The 24,743-nt window shown below is 53.1% G+C and overlaps 1 protein-coding gene across 1 annotated transcript in view; it reads right to left on the reverse strand.

The window, feature by feature from the left end:
* Window positions 1-24,743, reverse strand: part of SPTBN4 (spectrin beta, non-erythrocytic 4) — an 80,763-nt gene that overhangs the window by 33,403 nt on the left and 22,617 nt on the right. The window contains exons 11-22 of the mRNA XM_055412129.2: window positions 24,200-24,312; window positions 23,912-24,099; window positions 23,720-23,837; window positions 23,111-23,269; window positions 22,076-22,378; window positions 21,168-21,318; window positions 16,535-17,465; window positions 14,908-15,045; window positions 10,744-11,494; window positions 8,692-8,894; window positions 4,912-5,002; window positions 1,019-1,165 (exon numbers count right to left, since the gene is read on the reverse strand). Coding sequence (XP_055268104.2) covers window positions 1,019-1,165; window positions 4,912-5,002; window positions 8,692-8,894; window positions 10,744-11,494; window positions 14,908-15,045; window positions 16,535-17,465; window positions 21,168-21,318; window positions 22,076-22,378; window positions 23,111-23,269; window positions 23,720-23,837; window positions 23,912-24,099; window positions 24,200-24,312 — 3,293 coding nt within the window. The remainder of the gene's footprint in view (window positions 1-1,018; window positions 1,166-4,911; window positions 5,003-8,691; window positions 8,895-10,743; window positions 11,495-14,907; window positions 15,046-16,534; window positions 17,466-21,167; window positions 21,319-22,075; window positions 22,379-23,110; window positions 23,270-23,719; window positions 23,838-23,911; window positions 24,100-24,199; window positions 24,313-24,743) is intronic.

Raw genomic sequence — 24,743 nt, forward strand, 5'->3', positions numbered from 1 at the left:
TTAGAGTGGTGGGAGGATACAGGGTTGCAGGTCTAGGGGCAGTTTTGGGGGTTGATGTTTACAGCAAAAATCGACCTGGGTCCCCCCAAGAGTGAAGTCAAGCTCCCACATATGTTGGTCTAGAGCCACTTATATCATATTACATATTAAAAATAACAACACCACAGCAATGACAGCTCCTAGGTGCCTGGTCTTGTGTTAGTACTTTACATACACAAGAGCCCAGGGAAGTTATTATTTCCTTAATTTTAAGGTATAGCATAATACACATGGCTGAGCCCCTTCACTGTTCACCTGAAACTCACAATATTTATTAACTGGCTACACCCCAATACAAAACGTTTTTGGTGTTAAAAATAAAATTAAAAAAATAAAGTAGAGCAAGGTCTATTGGATAGAACAGGGTACTAGATTCAATATCCCGTAATAAACCATAAGAAAAAATACATATACATCTATGTATGTATATATATATACATAACTGAATCACCTTGCTGTACACCAAAAACTAACACAATGTTGTAAATCAATGATACTTCAGTAAAAAATAATAAAAAATGAAAATACAGCAGAGCAAACTGAGGCTCAAAGAAGTTAACACAATTCCTCAAGGCCCCAGAGCTGGTAACAGGTATAGACAGAATGAGAACCCTGGGTTGTCCCTGGAAGTCCAGTGTTCACTTTAACCCTAGCTTCCTGGGGTTGCCTCACCCTGACTATCTGACTTCCTACTGCAAATGCTCCAAATGGTGTGGAAGGAAGCCTGGCAAAGAGATTATAGGAAGGGGTGAAATATTTAACAGCCATTCAGAAGAGATGCTGGCCATTTTACAGATGGGAAAACTGAAGCCCAAAGAGGTTACATGAATTACTCAAGGCCACAGGCATGGAAATGACCTGAAGCAGTTCAAAGGTATGAGAAATGCAGGCTGGCAGTGGAGTGTGAAGGAGGTGAGACGTGAGTTCCCTGGAGGCCCCTGATCCTGGGCAGAGGCAGAGGGGCTTTCTGAATCCTCACCCTCTCAATCTTCTCCAGCCACTCCTTATTCTGAGCCAGCTCGGCCATGAATGCCTGGTGCCGGAGCCATCTCTTATGCAGCTTGTGGCCGTCTTCCCGTGTGCCGTCCCGCGCCATCAGCATCTTCTCATGGATCCAGCCATCCAGCTGTGCAGGACAGGGGAAGGGGCTCAGCCAGTTCTCCACAACCTAGCATAGCCCCCCATCCCCACCATGATGTCCCCAGTTTTGGGGGGGGCTAGGCTTCTAGGATTGGGGAAGGAGAAAAGGGTGGGATGGAAGAATCTTTGCAAGTAAGACCTTCATGGCAGGCGGGGGGGCGGTGGTCAGGACAGCTTAAGCCCTCTTCTAGGGAGTAGAGGATGGATGAAAGGCTTTCCAGAATGCCTCATCCCTTAGCCCCTGTCCTCAGGACAGCCCTTCTCAACTCCCCATAAGCCCTAAGCTCCAAGGCAGGGTTCCTAGACCAGTCTTCCTACCCATAGCCAAACCAAACCTCCTAAACAAGCCCTCCAACCTAATTCAGTTCATCCCCAATTCAGCCTTGCACCCCACCCCCAGAAATACTTAGATCCTTCAGTTCCTCTCAGCACCTCTAATAAGGACCAATTCAAGATATCCAAATCATCCCCAAAGGTATCAAGTGAAGGCCCCATATCTAAACCCAGACCCCCGATATGGCTAGATGAATCCCTAAAAAAGCTCCCAACTAGTGCCAAGTCTGTGTGCTTGTGGTCAGTCGTGCCTGACTCTTTATGGCCCCCACAGACTGTAGCCCCCCAGGCTCCTCTGCCCATGGGATTTCCCAGGCGAGAATACTGGAGTTGCCACTTCCTGCTCCAGGGGATCTTCCCAACCCAGAGATGGAACCTGTGTCTCTTGCATCTCCTGCATTGGCAGGTGGATTCCTTACCAGTAGCACCACCTGGGAAGCCCCAGTGCCAAGTCTAGTTCCCTCCAAACCATCCCTCCCATCTGGGGTAGAGCTGTGCCCTGCAACCCAGATCCACCCTCGCTAATGAGCCCACAGGACTCCCCAGATCCAGCCTTGAGGATTCAGGCCAAGACTACAGCTTCCCAAGACCATGATGAGTTCTAGCCCCCAACCAAAGCCAACCCCCCCAATGCAAGCATCAGGGCTACCTTCTGGCTCCCCAAATGAGTCTGCCCCAAAGGAGATACTACAAATCTAGGATCAGACTCTCCAATATGGACCAGAGAGAACTTCTGTAGCCAACCCCCCTCCCAAACCAAACCCAGTTCTAGTGCCCCCACTTCCCAACAAAATCAGTCATCCAAACGCAAGCAACAGGAGTGGGCCCTTCTCACTACCCTCAGCAGGACCAATCACAAGGCTGCTTTCTGAGCCACCCTTCCCTTCCAATAAGACTTGTCCCTCAAACAGGAACCTCCCCACTCATGACCAAACCTGGCACCTGGACAGTTTGCTCCTCCCCTTTCTCCTCCCCCCTTAGTCACAAGATCCTCCTCCTCCCTTTTGGAAAAAAAAAACAACCCATGGACTCTAGCTTGCAGTCATAGCCAAGGACAAATTCCCAGTCGGCCAAACACCACTCTGTCCCCTGGGCATGTGCTCCTCAGGGGTCCAGGACAGTTTCAGACTCCTTCATACATACACAGACACACACACACACAAGCCAAGTCAAACGCTGAATCCTCCAACGCTATTCACAGATTCCCGACATAAGCAGGGAAGAGTTTGCCAATGGCAGTCACAGCTCACAGGGAAAGCAAAGACCCTGAAGGAGAGATACTCCGTCATCAAAGTAAAGCCCCCCCAAAGTGACTGACCCCCCATCACTGAAGGCAAAGCCAGAGTCCCAAATGACCTGAGGGAAAAGCCCCCAAAGTCGGAGCACTCCAAACCCAGAGCAAGTCCAAGACCCTCATCGCCCAAGGCAGATCCCGGCAAAAGTGACTTGCCCCCTTCATCTACGGCTGATTGATTCCGCAAGAACCAGGGAAGAATCCCTTCAAAGGTTGAGAGACCCCCAACCTCAGCGCAAATCTCAGATGCCCCACTACCCAGAGAAGAGGCCCCTAGAGAGGTTGGGACCCCCTTAATCCCCAGGGCAAACCCACACTACCCCAGGAGTAGCCTTAGAAGTCCCCTGTCTCCGATACTAACCCTTGGGACCCGGCCCCTCAGTCCCACCCGCAGCAGCACCGCGGACAGCTCCCCGCATCTGGGCCCCTCCCCGGGGCTGGGGTCCCAGCGCCCAGCGCCCAGCGCCCAGCCGACCCACCCCCGCGCCGCCGACGCCCCTCCCTCCCTCCCGCGGCGGGCGGGCGAGCACGCGCCCAAGCCCCCTCCCCCCGCCCGCCTCAGCGGGGGCGCGCATCAGCCCCCTCCCCTAGGCGCCCCCGAGACCTGAAGTGGCGGAGGCGTTGATGGGGCGTCCCTGCGGCGGGCGGGCGGGTTCTCGCCCCTCCACTGCGACGGCGGCGGCAGCGGTGGTGACGGCTGAGTCTCCGGCGGACGCGCGCCCCCTCCCCGCCCCCGCGCCGCGGCAGCGCGCCCGCCCGCGCGCGCCCCCTGCCTGCCTCGGTGCCCGCCTCCCTGCCGGGCCCCAGATGCGGGTGGAGAAGAAATCATCACCCTCCCTAAAGCGTGGGGTGGGGGGCGGGGGTTCTGCGCCATCTCAGATGATTTGGCTTGGTCCAGAACAATCTAACGAGAGGCGGAAGGGGCTCCAGGGCCAATCAGCGGGGGAGAGGGGCTGGGGGGTAGTCTGGAGCCTGGCCTACCTCAGCGATGTGAGGGGGGTGAGGTGGGGTGGGCTTCTGAATCATCTCTGATGGGAAGGGGCTCAGATTCCTGGCTACCTCAGCTATACAGGAGTGGAAAATGTGGGAGGGGGCCTGGATTCTTACAACACTTCAGTCCAGAATAATCTCCCAGTGGGAAAAAGGCAGGGGACAGGGGGTTCCTGAACCTATCTCTAGTGGGTTCGAGTCCCAGACCCATCTCTAATGAACTTGAGTTGGAGGAGAGGATGGAAGCCCTTAACCATTTCATGGAGGGGAGGGAGTGGAACACGGGGGGTCACCATGGCGGGAATCAAATCATCTTTTACTGGGGGGACTGGGACCTGGTTCCTGAACCATCTTTGGTTGCAGGAAACTTGAACTGTGTCTTCGTGGAGGAGTTGCTAATTATCCCGGGTCCAGGTAGATAGGTGAGACCAGGATCATCTCTGTTTGGGATTAGGAAAATGTTTACTGGGCCATCTCTCACGGGGCCATCTCTTATGGGGTCAGAGTCCAGCATAGTTTCTATGGAATGCAAGGGAAGTAGAGAAAGAACATTATCTCCTGAGTCGTCTCTGACGAAGAAGGGGATCTAGACCACCTCTGTTTTGGGGAGATCCTAACGGGTGTGCAGATTATCTCCAAAGGGGCAGAGCTTGATTCCTGGACACTATTAAAGGGGTGAAGTCTTGGTCCTGGACCACCTCTGACCGAAGCTGCCCTCTGGATTTCTGGTTCACCCGCGCCTCCCCGCATACCCCTCTCCTTGTCTCTGGTCCCTCTCCCCAGCAAAGCACTTCTCACGAATCTCCTGCGGGAAAGGTGAGATCAGCGCGCGTCCCCGCGGGACCCTTAGGCGCGGACACGCGCCGTTGCCAGGGGCGCCCAAGGCCCCTCCCTCCATCCCCCCCACCCCGCGCCCGCGTGGGCGGAGGGCTTGAGGAGCATGCGCACTGAGGCCGGGATGCGCACGCCTCCTGGCGGTGCCAGGTGAACATCGCTCCTCGACCCACTTAGACGGGGCGTCCCTGCCCCCACCACGCCTCTGCCCTGGAGCACTTCCCTCCCTAGCGAAGAAGTCCCGGTGCGCAGCACAGCTGGATTTCAGCTAGAGTTCCTACCTCGTGGCAGTCTCGGAGGAAGTGCTGCAGCCCAAGCTGGTCGTGTAGCTTCTGCATCCATTGCTGGGCCCGTAGTTGATTTTCTTGGCTCCTGGGGATGAGGAGATAGGAGTTGGGGGAAGCCTGAGTTTGGGGGCTCTAGCATCAGGGCTGTGAGGGCATCGAACTTGGCAGGGCTAGGAATCTGGGGCATATGTACGAGCGAGGAAGAGGAGAGAGCAAAGTGGGGATATGAGGAAAGGCAGAGAAACATCAGTGGGGGCAAAGCCAGAGACAGAGCTGGAGAGGACAGAGGGGAGGGAGAGAGGGGCAGAGACAGGTAGATATCTGGAAAGAAAGAAATACAGATACTTAGACACAGACATAACCCCACAGAGAGAGATGACAGAGATCTACAGACAGACTGAGAGATATCGAGGGAGACAAAAACTCAGAGAAGAGACACCTCGAGAGAAAGACCAGGAGGGAGAGGCAGACTGACTCGGAGAGACAGAGAAGGATGCAAGTGCCTAGAGAGATGAACAGAAACACACACAAGGCCAGAGACAGAGAGAAACAGAGACCCCGAGAAAGAGTGATTGACAGAGGCTCCGGAGAGAACGAGAAAGAGGCCCAGAGATAGAGAAAATAGGAAAAGATAGAGAAAAAGGAAAGAGATGAAGCAGGGGTAGTGCCAGAGAGACCGAGAGCAAGAGAACTTCATAGACAAAGAAGCAGAGGGAAAGAAGGTGGCTGAGGGAGTCTTGGGAGGGAGAGCCCTGAAAGGGACAGGTAGAGAAGCGGCAAGAGGCCACCAGTTAGACACAGCCAGCCAGACAGAAAGCTGCAACAGAGCTGGAAAGAGGGGTGAAAGCAGGGCATGGCTAGAGCAGGAATGGAGCCACAGGGAGGCAAAGAGAGGCAGGCTCTTGGTCTAAGTGAACTGGCCAGGCTGGACCCAGTCCCCGCCAACCCAGAGCCAGCAGGCATCACAGCCCCAGGCAGCCTGGCCTCCTGCCTGCAGTGCAGGCAAAGCGCCCAAGAGGCCTGGCAGAGCGGGCTGAAAGGGTCCCACTTTGCTGTGCCTTCAACAAACAACTCTCAGCTCAGAGCGTTGGCTGGCATTGACTGTTTCCTCTGCCTGGAACGCTCTTCCCCTCAAAGTGTACTTAAATGTCACCTTTTTAGCAAGATCCCTCCTGACCGCTGCCCAACACTTTCTGGCTTTCTTTTCTTCTTTAACGTTCTACTTTGCACTTAACACCATCCAAAACACTGTATATATCCTGTATTTATCCTGTCTGTCTCCCCCATAGGATGTCATTCCACGAGGGCAGAAATTTTTATCTGTTTTACTCACCCCTGTATTTCCCAATACCTAAAAAAGGGGCCTGGCACACAGTAGGTGCTCAATACATATTTGATGAGTGAAAGAAAGCAAGAGAGACACAGAGGGGACTTCTCTCGTGGCCCAGTGGTTAAGAATCTGCCTGCTAATGCAGGGGACACAGCTTTGATCCCTGGGCTAGGAAGATTCCACATACCACGGAGCAACTAAGCCCATGCACGGAAACTACTGAGCCCTCTCTCTAGAGCTTGTGCTCTGCAACAAGAGCAGCCCATGAGCAGCAATGAAGACCCGGCACAGCCAAAAATTAATTAATTTTAAAAGACAGAGAAAGAGACACAGGCAGAAAGAGGGAGGGCAGGAGCAGAAGTAAAAAGAGAGAGGCAGCAGAAAAGACAGATGTAGATATGAGTAGAAAAAACAGGGAGAGAGAAGGAGACGGATGCACAGATTACAGAGAGATGGAGGCAGAGATGGAGTGTGTGAGAGGGAGTTAGAGAGGTAACCAAGCACACAGCTGAATGGAGGAGCACGAAGGGCCAGAGGCGAGCAGAATATGGACCCCTTCCTGCCCAGATTCAGCTCAGGAAACAGGAAATGCCTCTGAAATGGAACTGAACTCAGTCCCTCCAGGCCTTCACCAGCCAACTTGTCCCAGGGATGAGAGAAACCCTTTGTCTCCTGGAGGGTGAGAAAACAGCTGTGACCTCTGGCCAGTCTGTTCCCCTCTCTGAGCCTTCTGTGCCAAATGCAGACAAAACGCAAGAACATCTTTTCACGCAGGGCAGGGCCAGGTTCCAGGCGAGGTGAGCCCCATGGGGAGAGAGAAGTGACTTGCCCTGAATCTCACAGGTGGACAGGAAGGGTTGGGACTGGGACCCTGCGCTGTCTGACCCCAGGGCTCCCCCAGACCCCTGCACCTCTTCCATCCCGGACCTGCCCATTCTGCTCATGCTTCCCCCAGCCTGGCCCTGACCATTCTTGGCCATCCTTGCCAAATGGCATGAGAGCTCTATGAGGGATGGAATCACGTTCTGACCCGATTACCAGGGGATGCCCGGCACTGCCCTACATGGAGCCGGGAACACAGCATGGACTCAGTCCCTGTTTAATTGGCTGAAGAATAAATGAATAAAGAATAGAACGAAAGAAGCAAGTAATGACTTTAAAGGAAGAAAGGCGCGACTCAAAAGAACAGCCCCCCAGGCTCCTCCTCCTCCTGATTCTGCAGAGCCTGGCGGAGAGTAGATACTCAAGAAATGTGAAGGACTTCCCTGGTGGTCCAGCAGTTAAGAGTCTGCCCTGCAATGCAGGGGATTTAAGTTCGATCCGTGGTTAGGCAACTAAGATTCCCACATGACTTGAAGGAGCTAAACCCGTGTGCCACAACTACAGAGTCCATGCCATGCAGTGAAGATCCTGTGTGTGGCAACTAAGTCCCGATACAGCCAAATAAACAAAGCCAATACAATTTTTTTAAAAAAAGGAAACATGGAGTAAAAGAAAGAAGGTGCCAGGCCTGGAGTTGGGGATACTAGATCATGAATTTGTTTCCTCAGGATGAGAATCCCCATACAAGTTTCCTTTAGGAAACTCCACCATCCATTCCCCAAATGAATTTAGGGGAAAAGGATGCCAAAGCCAGAGAGATGAGGGGCTGGGGTCTCAGGACTCTGGATGGTAGTGGAGGGATGGGGTATGATTTCCATCAGGAGGCAAAAGACAGGGCAGTATTAGGCTCTCTTCCTGTCTCACTCATGCCAGAGAGGTGAAAGCTGGGGTCTCGAGGACGAGTAGAAGAAGTGACGACAGACAGACAGAAACAGGCCTGAAGGAAATCCGATAAAGGACTTGGCTTGGTGCTGTTGTTGTTCAGTCGCTAAGTGGTGTCCGATTCTTTGCAACCCCATGGTGACTCTTCTCAACCCCACAGACTGCAGCTCGCCAGGCCTCCCTGTCACTGCTTGAGGGCTGGAATGTTTCTTGGGAAGGGAGGGGTTGCTATTTGCCCAGGGCCTAGAACAGTGCTTGACACACAGTAGATGTTAACCTTGTAACAACCAGTCCTGCTATTCCAGGCAGAGGGCAGGCTTGGGAGAGAAACTTTTCATAGTATGTACTTCTGCAGCTTTGGGGTTATCAACCACAAATTACCTTTTCACCAACATCAATTTAAATCAAATCTAAAGCAATATGGAATTAAGTAGAAATCAGAGAGAGACAGAGAGAGAATTTCCGGGAGGTCCAGTGGTTAGGACTCAGCTCTTGCACTGCAGGGAGCACGGGTTCGATCCCTGGTCAGGGAACCAAGATCCCACAAGCCTCATGGCTCGGCCAAAAAAAACAGAGACAGAGAAGCAGAAATGTGATGGAAGGGAAGGGAATTCTGGCCTCATCACCCCTCCTCTGTGCTGAATCCCAGCCCCTGGGCCCCTGGGGTCTGAGGGACCTACTTCTCCAGCAGCCGTGTCACAGCCTCCTGGGCCTGCTCCCCGTAGGCGTTGCCCTGTCTCAGCAGGCCCTCGGCAGCCTGCACGGCCAGCTGCATCTTCTGCTGGTTCAGCTCCATCGTGGTGAGGAAATCGCGGTGCCGTTTCAGCGCCTCCTCCACCGACTCCACGGTGCCTGGCAGCTCCTGACCTGACAGTGCCATCTCCTGGGGACGGAGGACGGGGGAGGCTCTGGTCGGCCCTGCTCCATCCAGGACCTGGGAGGGCCGCTAGCCTGCCCAGCCACCACTTTGCTCTCCCCTGCTCACTAGGTTCTAGCATTGAACATGCCAGGTGTGGCCCCAAGTCAGGTCCTTGTCCCATGCTGTTCCCTCCAGATATCCCCATGGCTGGCTCTTTCACTTTCCTCAGGTCTCTGACCTTTTGTCAAAAATATCATCCTCTCCACCCCACCCCACCCCCAGCTATCCCTTTACTCTGCTTTATTATTTTTCACAGCATATTTGTTGTTGTTCTTTAATCCCTAAATTGTGTCCGACTCTTTGCGACCCCATGGACTGTAGCCCACCAGGCTCCTCTGTCCATGGGATTTTCCAGGCAAGAATTTTGGAGTGGGTTGCCATTCCCTTCTCCAGGGGATCTTCCCGACCCAGGGAGTGAACCTGAGTCTCCTGCTTGGCAGGTGGATTCTTTCCCACTGAGTCACCTAGGAAATCCCTTCATAGCACATATCTGACATGACATTATACATGCAGTTACTTTTTTATCATCTCCTCCATCTCCTCCACCGACACACACACACACACATACACACATGTGTTCTGTTTCTTCTGTGCTCAGCTCCAGAAAAGTACCTGATATAGAGGAGGCACTCAGTAAGTATTTGATTAATTGATGAAGACTTACCCAGGTGCCATGTGACTTCAAGGAAGTTCTTTCCCTTTCTGGGGTTAGTTTTCTAACTGGTAACATGGGTGGGTCAGAATGAGTGTCTCAAGGCCACCTCAGCTGCAGTGTTTAGTAACCTCATGATTCCAGGGGCCTGCTGCCTTTTCCTCCAGATTATCCTCCATCTAAGCCAGCTTTCTCTTGATACCAGCACAGGCTTCATGCTTTCTGATAGGTCCTCCTGCTCAGTCCTGTTTGACTGTGTGACCCCACTGACTGTAGCCCGCCAGGTAGATTTCCATGGGATTTCCCAGACAAGAATACTGGAGTGGGTTGCCATTTCCTCCTCCAGGGGATCTTCCCAACCCAGGGATTGAACCCTTGTCTCTTGCATCTCCTGCATTGGCAGACAGATTCTTTACCAGTAGCACTGCCTGGGAAGCCCATGTTTTCTAAAATGATTCCTAAAAGCTGGTACCTACTCTGGACAATCTGAAAACTAGGTTTTTTTTCTTGTCCAAATCCTCAAACTTGGTTCCCATCTCAGAAAGATCCTTGGATTGGATCAGCTGTTCCCGGATAACCATGGCACTTGATTCCTCAAGCCATAATAAACACAGTGACGCTGTGCAGACAATCTGCCATTCCCAAGAAGAAGACAGTTTGCGCATACAGGCCCCCACAGCCACATAATCCACAATCATTTACTGACCACAAGAATCCCTCAACCTGAACGTTCCTGCCATAACCTTCATCCTCTGTTATACCCCCAAAAGCTTCTTTAAACCCCATTAACCATCACCAATCAAACTCATACTCTTATTTCCTTCCAGATAACCCACAAACCCAGGAAGTCACTCCAAAGATCCTCCAAGTTCATTACTCACTCAGAACAGTCCACAAACTCTTAGTCACCTCTAACAGACTAAGACAGCCTCCTCCCCATCGTAATACTCAAATTCTGTTATACACACACCCACACTTGTTCACACAGGATTATTCACAAACCCAGCTATTCATACCAGATACCCGCGCCCCCCCACCCCCGCAGCATGAGATACGCCAGGAACCCAGTGGTCCCCGCAAACACTCCTCCATACAGTTTTCTGTTCCCGAGATCCCCTGCGGCCTCAGACCCCCACACGTGCCAACCCCCGAAGCGGGCACCTGGTTGCGTAGCACCGCTCGCGCCTGGCGTAGGTCGCGCAGAAAGAGCTGGTAGACGTGCGCCTGGACCAGCGCCTCCCTGCGCGCCTCCCACAAGCCGAGCAGCTTGTGCCAACCGAGTTCGAGGTGTGGCAGCCACTCGTCGAGCGCCAGCCCCGGGCCCAGCTCCGCGCCGTCGCCCGCCAGCAGCGCCTCGCTGGCCGCCACGATGCGCGCGTAGTCCTCCTCTCGCTGGTCCACTTCCTCCTTGAGAGCCGCGTGGCGCGCCAGCAGCGCGTCCGCCTCTTCCAGGCTGCGGGGCAGGGGCCCCTCGCCGCCGCCCGCCGTCTCCTGGGCGCGCACCAGCCAGTCCAGGAAGGCGTCTAGGTCGTGCAGGAAGCGCTGCAGGCGTCCGGCCGCCGCCACCGCCTCGCCACAGGCCTGGGCCGCGCTGGCCAGCGCGCCCCACTCGGCGCCCAGTTCCTCCGCACCCTGATGCAGCCGCGCAGCCTGAGCCGGGAAGCGCACAGCCAGCAGGGCCGCCTCCTCCAGGAGGGCCGCCTGGCGCGGCTCTAGCGCTTGCAGAGCCGCCTCCAGGCCGCTAAGGCGCCACTGCAGGGCGCCGCCCGCCCGGGGCGCGCTCTCCACAGCCCTCCGCTTCTCGCGCACCTGGGCGCGCACCTCCGCCACCTCCAGCACGTGGTTCTCCACCAGCAGCACCGCGCTCACCTCTTCCTTTCGCTGTTCCACCAGCTCCACGATGCGGTTCCACCTGCCCAGGAGAAGCAGGGTAGCGTAAGGCACACCCGCCCCCCCGCCTTGGGTGCGGAGGGCCCATGACCCTGGGTGGAACCCAGCCACTGTGTGACCTTGGAATGTCATCCTTATCTCCCCGAGCCCCAGTTCCTGCCTGTGTAAAACGGACTCTGCCGGGCACATTTGCTTAGAACAGCGGTTCTCAAAATGTAACCTGAGCGAGGGCAAAGCTATCTTCATCAAAATGCTAAGCCGCTATTTGCCTTTTCACTTTCATTCTCTGCCGAGTGTACTGTGGAGATTTCCAGAAGCTACAGGAAAAAGACTGATTGCAGAAGCAGACCTGAGTACTCAGCTGCCTTCCCTTAAACCAGACATTAAAGAGATGTGCAAAAATGCAAAACAGGGACTTTCCTGCTGGTCCAATGGATAAGACTCCCAGCCCCCAGTGCAGGGGGCCGGGTTCTATCCCTGGTGGGGGAACTAAGATCCCACATAGGCAACTAGAGAAGCTCTCACCTCAACAAAGACTCAGCACAGCCAAAGTAAATAATAATTTTTTAAACACGCAAAACAACACCATTCTTCTTGCTATATTTTTTTTTGTTTTGAAAAATAGTCACTTTATTTAAAATGTTATGTTACCGTAGTAGGTTTATTATTATTTTAACGACTTACTGTTTTACATTACTCAGTATTAATTTCTAATATAGTAAATACTGACAGATATACTCCATTAATCAAGCTCTTTGGGGGTCCTTAATTGGTTTTAAGCTTGCAAAGGGTTCTGGAACCAAAGAGTGTGAAATCTGTTGGCTTATGTCATCAGATAATATGTTGGATGCAATAAATAGTAGTTGAGCATGTACTATAAGCCAGGTGCTGAGTCAAACCTATTTTATCCTAAAATAAATTTATAGGACTTCCCTCGTGGTCCAGTAGTTAAGACTCCATACTGCCAATGCAGTGGGCAGGGAACTAAGATCTGTAGGCACTGTCAAAGGATTTTTTTTTTTTAATTTGTTCTGTGCCTTCAAGCAAGTGATGATACTGCCAGACAGTGTCAAGCTCAGAGTCAGGTCTGAGCTGTGTACCCTTTGGTTGGCAACATTCTCTGTGCCTTATTTCCCCACCAGTAAAATGCACACAATCATAGCACAGTAGCGACCTGATAGGGGTGCAGTGAGAATCAAATGAGTTATTGATATGATTCGTGAAGCACTTCAAACAGTACCTGTTAGCGAGGAGTGGGGCTACACTTCAGGACCACATCAAGCCCCTTTATACCTCAGGGCCTTTGCCTGGGCTGTGCTCCTGGCCTGGAATGCTTTGTACCCTCCCTTCCCTCCCCCATATATACTCTTCCTGTGGCTAGATCCTTTTCATCCCCTTCGAGGGCCCAGTTCAAAATGTCATGACAAGATCTAAAATCACCCCCAAGTCCCAGTTATGCCCTACCAGATCACTCCTGCATTGTTTTGTTGTTCAGTCGCTAAGTCGTGTCTGACTCTTTGTGACCCCCTGGACCGCAACACGCTATGCTTCCCTGTCCTTCACTATCTCCCTGAGTTTGCTCAAACTCGTGTCCATTGAGTCAGTGATGCCATCCAACCATCTCATCCTCTGTCATCCCCTTCTCCTCCTGCCGTCAATCTTTCCCAGCATCAGGGTCTTTTCCAGTGAGTCGGCTCTTTGCATCAGGTGGCCAAAGCATTGGAGCTTCAGCTTCAGCATCAGTCCTTCCAATGAATATTCAGGGTTGACTTCCTTTAGGTTTGACTGGTTTGGTTTCCTTGCATGAATCTTTATAATTCTCCAAATATCTTGTTCTTTAATTGTTTATTTCTTAACTCTCTCTCTGTCCCCTCTAGAATGGACACAGCACAAGGGCAGAGATTAGGACTCTGAAATCAGAAGGGCTCAAGTTCAAATTCTGCTCTGGCCAGATTCACTATGTGAACTTGGGCAAATCTTTTTTGTCTCTGCTTTCTCACTTGAAAAAAGGCAGATAATTATGCCCACTTCACTGGGTGTTTGACTAGTTCTTGTGGCTAAAGCACTGGCACATCATCTCACTAACTGTCATAAGTCACTGCTGCTGCTGCTGCTAAGTTGCTTCAGTCGGGTCCAACTCTGTATGACCCCATAGACGGCAGCCGACCAGGCTCCACCGTCCCTGGGATTCTCCAGGCAAGAACACTGGAGTGGGTTGCCATTTCCTTCTCCAATGTGTGAAAGTGAAAAGTGAAAGTGAAGTTGCTCAGTCATGTCCGACTAGTACCGACCCCATGGACTGCAGCCCACCAGGCTCCTCTGTCCATGCGATTTTCTAGGCAAGAGTACTGGAGTGGCTTGCCATTGCCTTCTCCGCCGTAAGTCACTAGCTGTCATTATCTTTTTAGGCCCTGGTGCCCTGGTATTGTTGAGGATACAGAGGCTTGGAAATCACTGGATATTGGGATCTCACAGCACAGCAGTTAAGGGCACAGTCTGGAGTCAGACAAATTCAACTTCAAATTCAGGCTTGATCCCCATGGGACCTCAGGCCACCTTTACCTCTTTGAGCTCCTGTTTCCTCCTTTCTTATATGGGTATTTACACCCCCACAGAGTTGCTGGGAAGACTGCAATATGTGGTCAAGGGCCTCAGCTCTGGATTCAGGCAGAACTGGGTTTGCATCCTGCTTACTAGATTGAGTAATCCTGGATAAGGAATTCACCTCTCTGGATCTGTGTGTTCATTTATGAATCCTAGCGTGCAAGAACTACTTGTAGTGTTCTAGGGGGAAAGATTTAATTGGTTACTATTCTTAAAGAGTTCTGAATGCTGGAAACTTTACTGTGGCAACTGGGATATTGGGAGATTAAAAAAAAAAAGTGCTTGGAAAAATTCCTGGCAGCTAGTGGATTCTCAATAAATCATTTCTGAACAAGTAAATTAAGAGCCTATTGAAATGTACTCTATCCTCAATTTACCACATCATTGCTAACACCAGGCATTATCATTTTTTTCAAGATTTTGCTAATTTACTAGGCAGCCCGCAGCCCTTATTCACTTGAAGGACTCATGCTGAAGCTGAAGTTCCAACACTTTAGCCACCTGATTCAAAGAGCTGATTCACTGGAAAAGACTCTGATACCGGGAAAGATGGAGGGCAGGAGAGGAAGGGGGCAACAGAGGATGAGATGGTTGGATGGCATCACCAACTCAATGGACATGAGTTTGAGCAAACTCTGGGAGATGGTGAAGGATGGGGAAGCCTACGGTGCTGTGATCCAGGGGGTCAACTGAGCAACAACCACCACCTTATCATCTCAGGAATTTGAAAGGGCACATTCTTGACCGCTATAGTTGAGTGACTGAGGAAAAGAATGACAGGAAGAACTCAGATAGGACTCAGAAGGACTTCCAGCCCCAGGCTTCACTTACCTGCTGTTGAGGTGGTCCTGGCAGGAACGCACCTCATCTGAGCTGGGGTGACCTCCTTCCACCAGTTCCTGAACCGTGTGGTTCACATCCAGGACACGGCCCATCAGACTATTCATCTCCTGGTCCAGACTCTCAAATCTGCGGAAGAAGGATGGACACGATCAGTGGTGCCTGGACCCTGGGGACCTGTTCACTGGCTTCTGTGAAACGGCCTTCTCCTGGTTCTCCTCTGAACTCTCAACCTCATCTCCTCAGGCTCCTCTGCTGCCTCCTCGTCTTCTACCTGCCACTTAAGTGTTAAGTCCCTCAGGGCTCTGCCCTGGGCCCTCTCAGCTTTCCCTCACATCCTGCCTGGTCTGTCTCATCCACCCCCACAGCTTCCGTCCTGGCCCCCAAGCCCATCAGTCCCACATCTGTCTCCAGCCTCAACATTATCCCTTTTGAGCCTGTCCCCCACCTTAAAGCCTGCTGTGCTCTTTGTCCGGGCTCTTGGCTGTGACTCACACTCTCTTCAACATCTCCCCTAGTTTGTTCCTCCTCTGGGTCTCCATCCCAGGGACAGCTCCCCTCCCTTCCCTCCCCCCAACCCCAACCCCAGCCAATCCCTAGGCCGGAGCCCTGGGCTCTGTTTTGCACAAACACTCCCCTCAATCCTGTCTACCCCCATGGCCTGTCCACTTGGGTTCTTGCCCTGGTCCAGTCCTGTCCTCTCCTATCTGAGCCCCCACCCTAGCTGCCTCTCTAGGCTTCCAGCCACCGTTCTCACCCCCTCCAGCCCACCCTCTATGTGGCAGCCAGGATTTTAAGCTGGCTATGGTCTTCCCTTGCTTAAAACAATGTCCAAGGCTGTGGCTTGGGTAACTGTGGGCACAGGAACAGCGGAGACCAGGCCTGTGCTTCCAGCAATGCCCAGCCTAGGAACAGAGCAGGGGCTCAATAAGTATCCACTGAATGACTGGATGGATGAACGTGCTCAGAGAGAGAGGTGCGGGGGGTCCATCCACTAACTTAATGACCCATCTCGAAGTCTGCCAACAGATAAATCCGTATCTAATATGTCCCAGGGTGGTAACTGCTCTGAAGAAATGTAAAGTGAGGTGAGGGAAGAGAAAGTGACAAGGGTCAGAGCGGTTTTACTAGCTGGGGAGGTAACATCTATGCAAGGGGTAACATCCTTCCCATCTAGGGATGGGAGTCCCAGGGGAGGGATCATGCTGGGCCATCTCTGGAGGTTAATATAGCCAAGGGACTATAAGTCTCACAGGAATAGCAGCAAACGCCCCTGGAATGCTCCCTGGACCCAGGCATTTGTTAACTATTTTGCACATATTAACTCATTTACTGTTCTCCAGGATCCCAGGAAGTATCATTCCCCTTTTGCTGGGAAGATCCCCTGGAGAAGGGAATTGCAACCCCACCCCAGTATTCCTGCCTGGGAAACCCCATGGACAAAGGAGCCTGGTGGGCTGTACCGTCCAGTGAGGTCGCAAAGAGTCAGACCCGACTGAGCAAGTAAGCGCACACACAGTGGTTCCAAGTGTGTGAACATGGGGAGCGTGTTGAATCCAGGAGCTCGAGACTGCGTGCGGGACGAGGGGAACCAGGAGTCCCACCGGTGCGCGCTCACCGGTGCTGCACCACCTCGACGTCGTCCAATGAATCGGGCACGCGCATGGCCAGCAGCCACTGCTCCTTCTCCCCAATCCACAGCTCGCACGCGTGCACCTCGCCGAACATGCGGTAGACAGCGAGGGCATCGCGCAGCCACTGGCGCCGCAGCGCAGCCACCTCGGTCACCTCGGCGAACAGCTGCTCGGCCTCCACCACGCGCACCTGCAGTGCAACCACCAGGGGCCCGGCGCCGCTGGCGCCCCCCAGTGTCGCCAGCTGACGCCGCAGGCCGCCCACGGGCCCGCGATGCGCCTCCACCTCCCCAGTGAGCGCGCGGTGCTGGCGGGCCAGGCGGCGGCTGGACGCTTCGTCGTGGCCGAAGTCGCCCGCGGCTGCCAGGCGGTAGGCGTCGCGAAGCCAGTCCAGGAGCCCGTCGAGGTCCGCGCCGAACTGGTGCAGCGCCCGCGCCTCCTGCAGCCGCCGCTCGCGCCTCGCCGTCGCCTCCTCCAGCCGCTGCCAGCGCCGCCGCGCGCTCGCCGCGCGCTCCGCCAGGCCCGCCAGGTGCACCGTTTCGGCGCCCGGGCCCACGGCGCCACCGGCCGCGGCCAGCTCCTCGCCCCGCCGCAGGGCCTGCTGCAGCAGCGCCCGCCGCCCGCCCAGCTCGCCCTGCAGGATCTTGTGCTGCGCCAGGAGGCGCGCGGTGCTGGACAGGTCGTGTGCGCCGCCCGCCGCGCCCGCTGCGCCACCGCCGCCCGCCGCCTCCAGGAGGCGCTCCTTGTCGCGGGCCCAGCTCTCGGCTTCCTCCAGCTCCTGCAGCAGCGCCCACAGGCTTCGCGAGGCCTCCAGCTCCGCGCGCCGCCTGGCCGCCTGCTCCTTCAGCTCCGCCAGACAGCCGTGCACGTGGTTCACGCGGTTGCAGATGACCTGCGGATCGCAGGGCTGGTAACCTGCGCCACGGAAAGAGGGAAATCCCAGGTTGGGCACGGACCAGGAGCCGCCCAAGAGAGGGTGGTACAGGCTATCTGCCGAGTCCTTGGCCCGACTTTACCAGATGTCAGGTTATGCGTCCCCTCCTCCTGGCAGCCTTCCCCAACACCTCAAATCTGGAGCAGGCACCTTACCAGGCTCTCCCAGGCTTCTTTGTTTCCCCCATCCCAGCGCGGGCCGCTCTGCCTGTGACTCCCTCATCCCACCTGTGACCCCTCTGGGCTGTGGTGAACAGTCTGTCTCTCCCATTGGAGTGGGAGCCCCATAAGGACAAGGCCTGGGGCTGTCTCCATCAGACCATGTTCCCACCACTGCCCAGCACATGGTGGAACCCAGAGCAGTAGCTTAGTGAAAACGTCGACTTACTGAGTGAACGAGGAATGGAAACAGAGAATCCTAGAATCTTTATACTTCAGTGTAAGTGCACAGTGTTTTTCCTTCAGAAACTGACAAAATGAAACCTCTCTATTCTTAACCTATGTTTTGACTCTTCTCTCTCATCCTCTGTCATCTTATCTCTTAACCCAGTGATGACCTAAACTCCTTTTTATCTTCAAATATTTCACCTTCCTCCTGGACCTCTTAAAGAACCTGCCTGCAATGGAGGAGCGACAGGAGACGTGGTTTCAATCCCTGGGTTGGGAAGATCTGCTGGAGGAGGGAACGGCAACCCACACCAGTATTCTTGCCTAGAGAGCCCCATGGACAGAGGAGCCTGGCGGGCTACAGTCCACGGGGTCGTAAAGAGTCGGACACAACTGAAGTGACTTAGCACAGATGCACACACCTGGATCTCTGGTTTGAGAACTGTGAGGTTAACTTAATGGGTGGCAGTCCTCATTTCTTTAATGGAATAGAGTAGAATGAATAGAAAATATGAGAAGTAAGGGGAAGCGTTGTTTTCCAAAGGCTTTGTGTCTCTGTGTGTCTGCACATGTGCCCGTGAACTGTGGGTCATGAGGTAAATGTATTTCTTACTGGGTCAAAACAGTGGGAGAGACACTGCCCTAGATGGCATGTGAGGTTTATGCATTGCTGGACATTCACTGAAATTGACCCAAATTCCAAGGCACCCAACTGAATAATAAACATCAGTGGCATCCCTGTATCCAGCCCTTACTCTGACCCAACGTCACTGAGTTCTTCTCACAACCATCCTATGAAGCCAGTATCCTCCTTAGCTCCATCTTGCTGATGAAGAAACTCACACTCAGGAAGGGAAGCTGCTTGCTCAGGATCAGCTAAGAAGTGGTACATCAGGAGGCTAACTCTGGGCCACTTCTCAGGCAGAGCTGCCTCCCGTCACCATGACAACACACACACTGCTGTCTCCCATCACCATGACAACACACACCCCACACTAGCCTCTTTGCTGTTTCTACGGCACTGCTGGTGCATTATCACTGGGTGCTGAGATCTCACAAGGAAAAGACAGGGGGAGCCTCCTGTACAAACATCCATAAGAATGAAGGGTGAAGGATGACGAATGAATGATGTCTCCTGGGGTTGTGAGGTTAGTGATGGGCTGAGCTAGGATGGGGATGCCTGCACCGAGGCTTGGAAGGAGACCTCAACATTTGCTTTTAGGACATGACCCAGCCCATAAGAGTGAGAAACTCCCCCGACCATCCTGCAAGCTGGAGTGTGTGTGCACACTGGGCTCCTCTGTCTGTGGAAATTTCCAAGCAAGAATATTGGAGTGGGTTGCCATTTCCTCCTCCAGGTGATATTCCCCAACCAGGGATCGAACCCACATCTCCTGCAGTGGCAGGAGGATTCTTAACCACTATACCACCTGGGTAGCCCCTGAAAGCTGGAGAGCCTCTTCATTTTCTAACAATGCACCAGGATTCCCAAGGGCCTTAGTTCCAGATAAAGAAGTTAGATCAGCCTCCAAACCCTCTTATCAGTTCTGCACCTCTGAACCTCAGTTTTCTCATCAGTGAGAAAGAAAAAAGCAGTCTTGATGCTGTCAGCACTCATACACAGTTGCACAAGACAAAACATCAGACAAGACCACTCAGCAGGGCTTCCCTGGTGGCTCAGTGGTAAAGAATCCACCTGCCAATCCAGGAGACACAGGTTCGACCCCTGCTCTGGGAAGATCCCACATGCCACAGAACAGCTAAGCCCATGGGCCACAACTATTGAGTCTGTGCTCCAGAGCCAGAGAACTACAACTAATGAAGTCCATGCGCCCTAGAGCCCATGCTCAGCAACAAGAGAAGCCACCACAATGAGAAGCCCATGCACTACAACAAGAGAGTTGCCCCCATTCGCCACAACTAAAGAAAAGCCTGCACAGCAACAAAGACCCAATACAACCAAAAAATAAATAGATACAATTATTAAAAAAAAAAGACCACTCAGCAATCATGATGGAGACGAAGACAAGACCATTCCACAATCATGTCTGAGTGCACACAAAACAAGGTCACTGTGCAAACCACAAAACAGTCACCTGCCTGCCCACCCACGCCTGGCTAAGGTGAACCGCTCCTGCCAATCATGTTCCTCCCACCACCTGGTTAAAAATGATTAAGACGCACAATCATCTAATTACCCCCACTTCCTGACAGCATCCGACCTGCAACAAAATACACTACGTTAAATCATCCCAAATCACCTAACACAAGCCCACATCCTACCATAAGCCCCTCTTTACATCCTCTTACTAAGATGCCCCATGGTCCCCACACTCCCATGCATGCAAATCAAGCTTGATTTGACTACAGCAGGGTTCCTGGTGGTCTTTAGCTGGAGGGTGTTGACATCACTGAAATAAGAACCTTTCTAGAGTCAGTTTAAGTTTTTGCCTATCGGCATCCATGCCCCTGCTTCTGCTAATGGCATCCCATCCCTGCCCCCTTCTCAGTTCATGTCTTTGGAGAGAGGTGACCGCACTCTTGGCCCTGGGTGAGCATGTCACACAGATGTGGCCAGTTAGATCATGTATATAGCCCCGGGCCGTAATGCTTGGCTGAGTGGTGGGGATGGAACCCACCATGGGCAAATGAAAGCTTTCCTTGGGCCTTTTGCAGAATATTGGGAGAAAGGGGCCTGTCTCTTGCTGGATCTATGAAGCTGCTGGGATGTAAACGTGGGCTGGATGGTCCCAGATTTACACCACAAGGGGAGGGACTGCCCAATAGTGACACAAACATAAACACTAGAGTTGGAGAGAAGTGGAGTCTTAAAAGCATCATTGAACTATCCCTGGATCCAGCCATACCCGAAGCAAAACTCAGCCCTTCTTACACATTTAGTTACATCAGCCAATACCTTCCCTTGTTCTCCTTAAGTTAATTGAAATTGAGTTTCTATCACTTGATGCTGAACAGGCCTTGATAATAACTGCCTTACCCAGTCTTTTTATGGTATTCACTGAGACCCCGCTGTGAAAGGCTTAGCACATAACAAATGCTCAAAATATGTGAACTATTACTGCAGAATCTCAAAGCAGGGAGAAGTCATGTGGGCCAGCCTCGCACTCAAGGCACTAATTTCCCATGTGATATCCCTGATGGAGTGTGATTCTAGTTGGTGTTTGGATGCCTCCAAAGATGGGGAGCTCACTTCTTCATCTGTCTCTCAGGAGACATTCTGCTTCCATTAGCACAAGCCCTGAAAGTCTCCACCCCGGTCCTCAACCCCAGACTCACCCTGCAGCTGTGAGAAACGCAGGGCAGCAGCGTTGAGGGCCTCCACCCGCTCACTCTGGGCCGCGATGTCCCCCTCCAGCAGTCCATGCTTCTGCAACAGGTCCTCCGCCTCCACCAGGTGCTGCCCACACTCCCGGGACAGCAGCTGAGCCTACAAGCAAGAGCTGCCCTGAGTGTAGCTTTGGCCCCAGCCCTCAGGCCACTCCCCCTTCCACCCACCGCCCACGCCAGCCTTCGCTCCTGTACTCCATCCCTTGAACCCTGACCTCTGTCTCAGACTCCGCATCTCTGTCATCACCGCTCCACCTCTGTCTCTCTGGCCGTTCCGTCTCTCGTCGTCTCCGTAGTTCTGGGCTCTGCCTCTCTCTGCCTTCATCCCTTTCTTGTTTATATTTCTCCGCCTCCGTCTCGCTTCCTGTCTCTTTCTCTCCATGTCTCCTGTCTGTATCTCTCTCTCCGCTTCCATCATCTTATTCCATCTCGCTCTGTATCCATCTATCTCTCTCCTGTAGGTCTCTCTCTTTTTCTCAAATGGATTCCATCTGCCTGTGTGTCCTCCTCTGTAGCCATTTTTGAATAGATTTCTGGCGATACCTTTGGGTCCGCTTCTCCAGCTCTTTCTCTGAAACTGTCTGAATCTTCCTCTGACTTAACCTCTGCCTCTGTCTGTCCCCGCTTGTCTCTGTAGGACTGTGTCTTTTCTCTTTCTCCAGACACTTTTCTGTCTCTCATACATTTTTCCTCTGCCTCTGTCTCTCTCTGTATCTTTCACTCTGTCTCCCTTTCTCTTTTCTCTTTCTGACTCTCTCCTCTTCCCTCTCCATCTTTGACAGCTCTTTCAGGGTAAGGACCCCTCCCTCCCCTCCAGGTATGCCACCCCCATCACTGGTCCCCGATCTGGCCCCTACCTGCATCTCCTCCATCCAGTCCACCATGTACACCATCTCCTGGAAGACCTTCTGCAGAGCCAGATTCTGCTCGAGCCGTGTCCGCCGGGCACCTACCAGCCCGGTCAGCAAGGCCCACTGGCGCAGGACACTGTCACGCTGGGCTGCCACCCGGCGGGCATCATAGTAACCTTCAGCTGCCAAGGCCTGGGCCAGCTCTGCCACGCCCTGCACCCGCTCCTCATAGGCCGCTATGTCTGCCTCGATGGCTTCGTGCTTCTTCATGGCTGCCTCCACCGCCGGCAGCTCATACCCAAAGTTGTCCTGGGGCAGGGCGGGCCACAGATGCTCATCCATAATGAGTCAGCAGTTAACCTGTTACCTTGACCCTGTGTGACCCTGGAAACTCCCCTTCCTGCTCTTGTTACCCTGGAGACCAGTCCCATCCTTCCCTGTTACCCTGGAGATCAACCCCACACCCCAAGTTACCCTGGAGACCATCTCCAACCTTCCCTGTCACCCTGGAGACCAGCCCCACCATCCCGTTACCCTAGAGACCAGTCTCATCATCCCCCAGTTACCCTGGAGACCAGCCCCACCATTCCCTGTTACATCTCTAACCCTAAATTTGTTGCCCAGGAAACAAGCCCCATCATTCCATTTCCTTAGAGACTGAGGACCAGGCCTACCCTATCCTGTTGCTTAGGAGACCAATTCTATCCTTCTGAGTTACACTGGACACCTGATAACAACCTCCTTTGTCACTTAAGAGATAATTAACTACTCTCCCTATTTCTGAAGAGACTAATTCTGTCCTCTCTAGATACCCTGGAGACCAGCCTCACTCTCCTATTACCCTGGAGAGCAGGCCCACATCCCTCCCCCAGCAGTCACTTAGGAAACCAATTCTCCCATCCCACCTTCATTTGTCACCTTGAAGACTAATCCAACACTTCGCTATCGCTTAGGAAATCAAGAAGTCTCCCTTTCTGGTCCCAGGGCCATCAGCCCCACCCTTTCTCCCTTTCCCCTGGAGCCAAGCCCTTCGCCCTGTACCTGGGAGACCAGGCGCTGGTTCTCATTCAGCCAGCTCTCCCGCATGGCCACCTTGTGGTCAAACCTCTGGGCCAGCAGTTCCAGCTTCTCCTGCCGGATCAGCTCGGCCCGGAGGGCAGCCTCTCGCTCATGTTCTGCCTTCTCCAGTTGTCCCCATGCCTAGAGAGGCAGTCAGATTCCAACAACTCAGAACTTCCCTGGAAGTGCAGTGACTAAGACTCCGCTCCCAATGCAGGGACCCTGGGTTCCATCCCTGGTCAGGGAACTAGATCCCACATACCGAAACTGAGTTCACCTGCCACAACTAAGATCCCACATGCTGCACGGAAGACCTGGGGCAGCCAAATAAATAAATGAGATTCCAATAATTCCCCACAGTTTAATGGCCATGGCTTCTCTGTCTGAGGTCATGCTCAGCACTTGTGGCACCTTTGCACACACTGGGAAAAAAAAATCTTGCTTCCTCATGACCCTTTACTGCTGGGGAAAAACCATCAGAATGGATGTCAGATCCATGACATCTGCAACGTGAAGGGCTCCCTTGAGCAATGCACAACCTATACAACCTCACAGGGCAACCCTTCCTCTGTCCTATATCCTCAGCCTCACCTTGTCAACATCCCAGATGCCACAGCCCTCCCGGGGCACATAGAGACGACGGTTGCAGGCCCGCAGTTTGCTCTGGATGCTGAAGAGCAGCACCTCCAGGTTTCCCTTCTCCTGAAACCTGAAGGGGCCTGAGCTCAGGAACCCTGCCTCCACACCTCCCCCTGCCACCCTCCCTGCTGAGCCAGTTCTCACTTGACAGGCTTCTCCAGCGTGCAGTAGGCCGTGAAAGCCTGAAGCTGCTGCTGCACCCCACTTAATGAGTTGGCAAACTTCTGGTTGCTGATGAGGCCCACAGTGCGGTGGATCCAGGCCAGCAGCTCGGTCGCCAGTTCCTCATAGCGCTCAATGATCTTCCCCACCTCCAGCACCTGGTCCAGGACCTGACCCAGCAGAGGAAGGGAGGGGGGGTCAGTCACATCCTAGATACGCGCCCATATGGTTCCCAGGCTCCCACCTACCCCATTCCTGGGTTCCCTGTACCTTTCCAATCCGTTTCCCCTCCACAGCCAGAGCCTTCATCTTGGAGAAATAATGGTAGAAAGAGACCACATAGGTGATGATGGACTTCTCATCGGGAGCCTCCATGTTCACATCTGAGGAGTAAAGGAGATTGAGAGAGCATGATGATGAGCACTCTGACAGAGAGATCAAACATACTGAGTGGAGATTAGGAGAACTCAGTCTTCCTAGCTGTGTGACCTTGGACAAGATAACTAACCTCTCTGTTCCTTAGTTTGTCGTTTTTTTTTTTTTGGACCACATCAAGTGGCATGCGGGATCTTAGTTCCCTGACCAGGGGTCAAACCTGTAATCCTGTAGCAGAAGTGTGGAGTCCTAACCACTGGACCACCAGGGAAGTCCACTGTTGTTCCTCAGTTTTTTCATCTGTCCAGTGAGGATCCATTTCATGGATTAAATAGTGCCTGACACATATACACCACCATGGAGAAATTATCTATAGTGATTTCTTGGACACACCATTCATTCTACTATCCACCTCAGGACCTTGGCACATGCTGTTCTC

Source organism: Moschus berezovskii, chromosome 22 (assembly GCF_049115385.1).
Source record: "Moschus berezovskii isolate FMDL1 chromosome 22, NW_MosBer_1.0, whole genome shotgun sequence".
Classification (NCBI taxonomy): Eukaryota; Metazoa; Chordata; class Mammalia; order Artiodactyla; family Moschidae; genus Moschus; species Moschus berezovskii.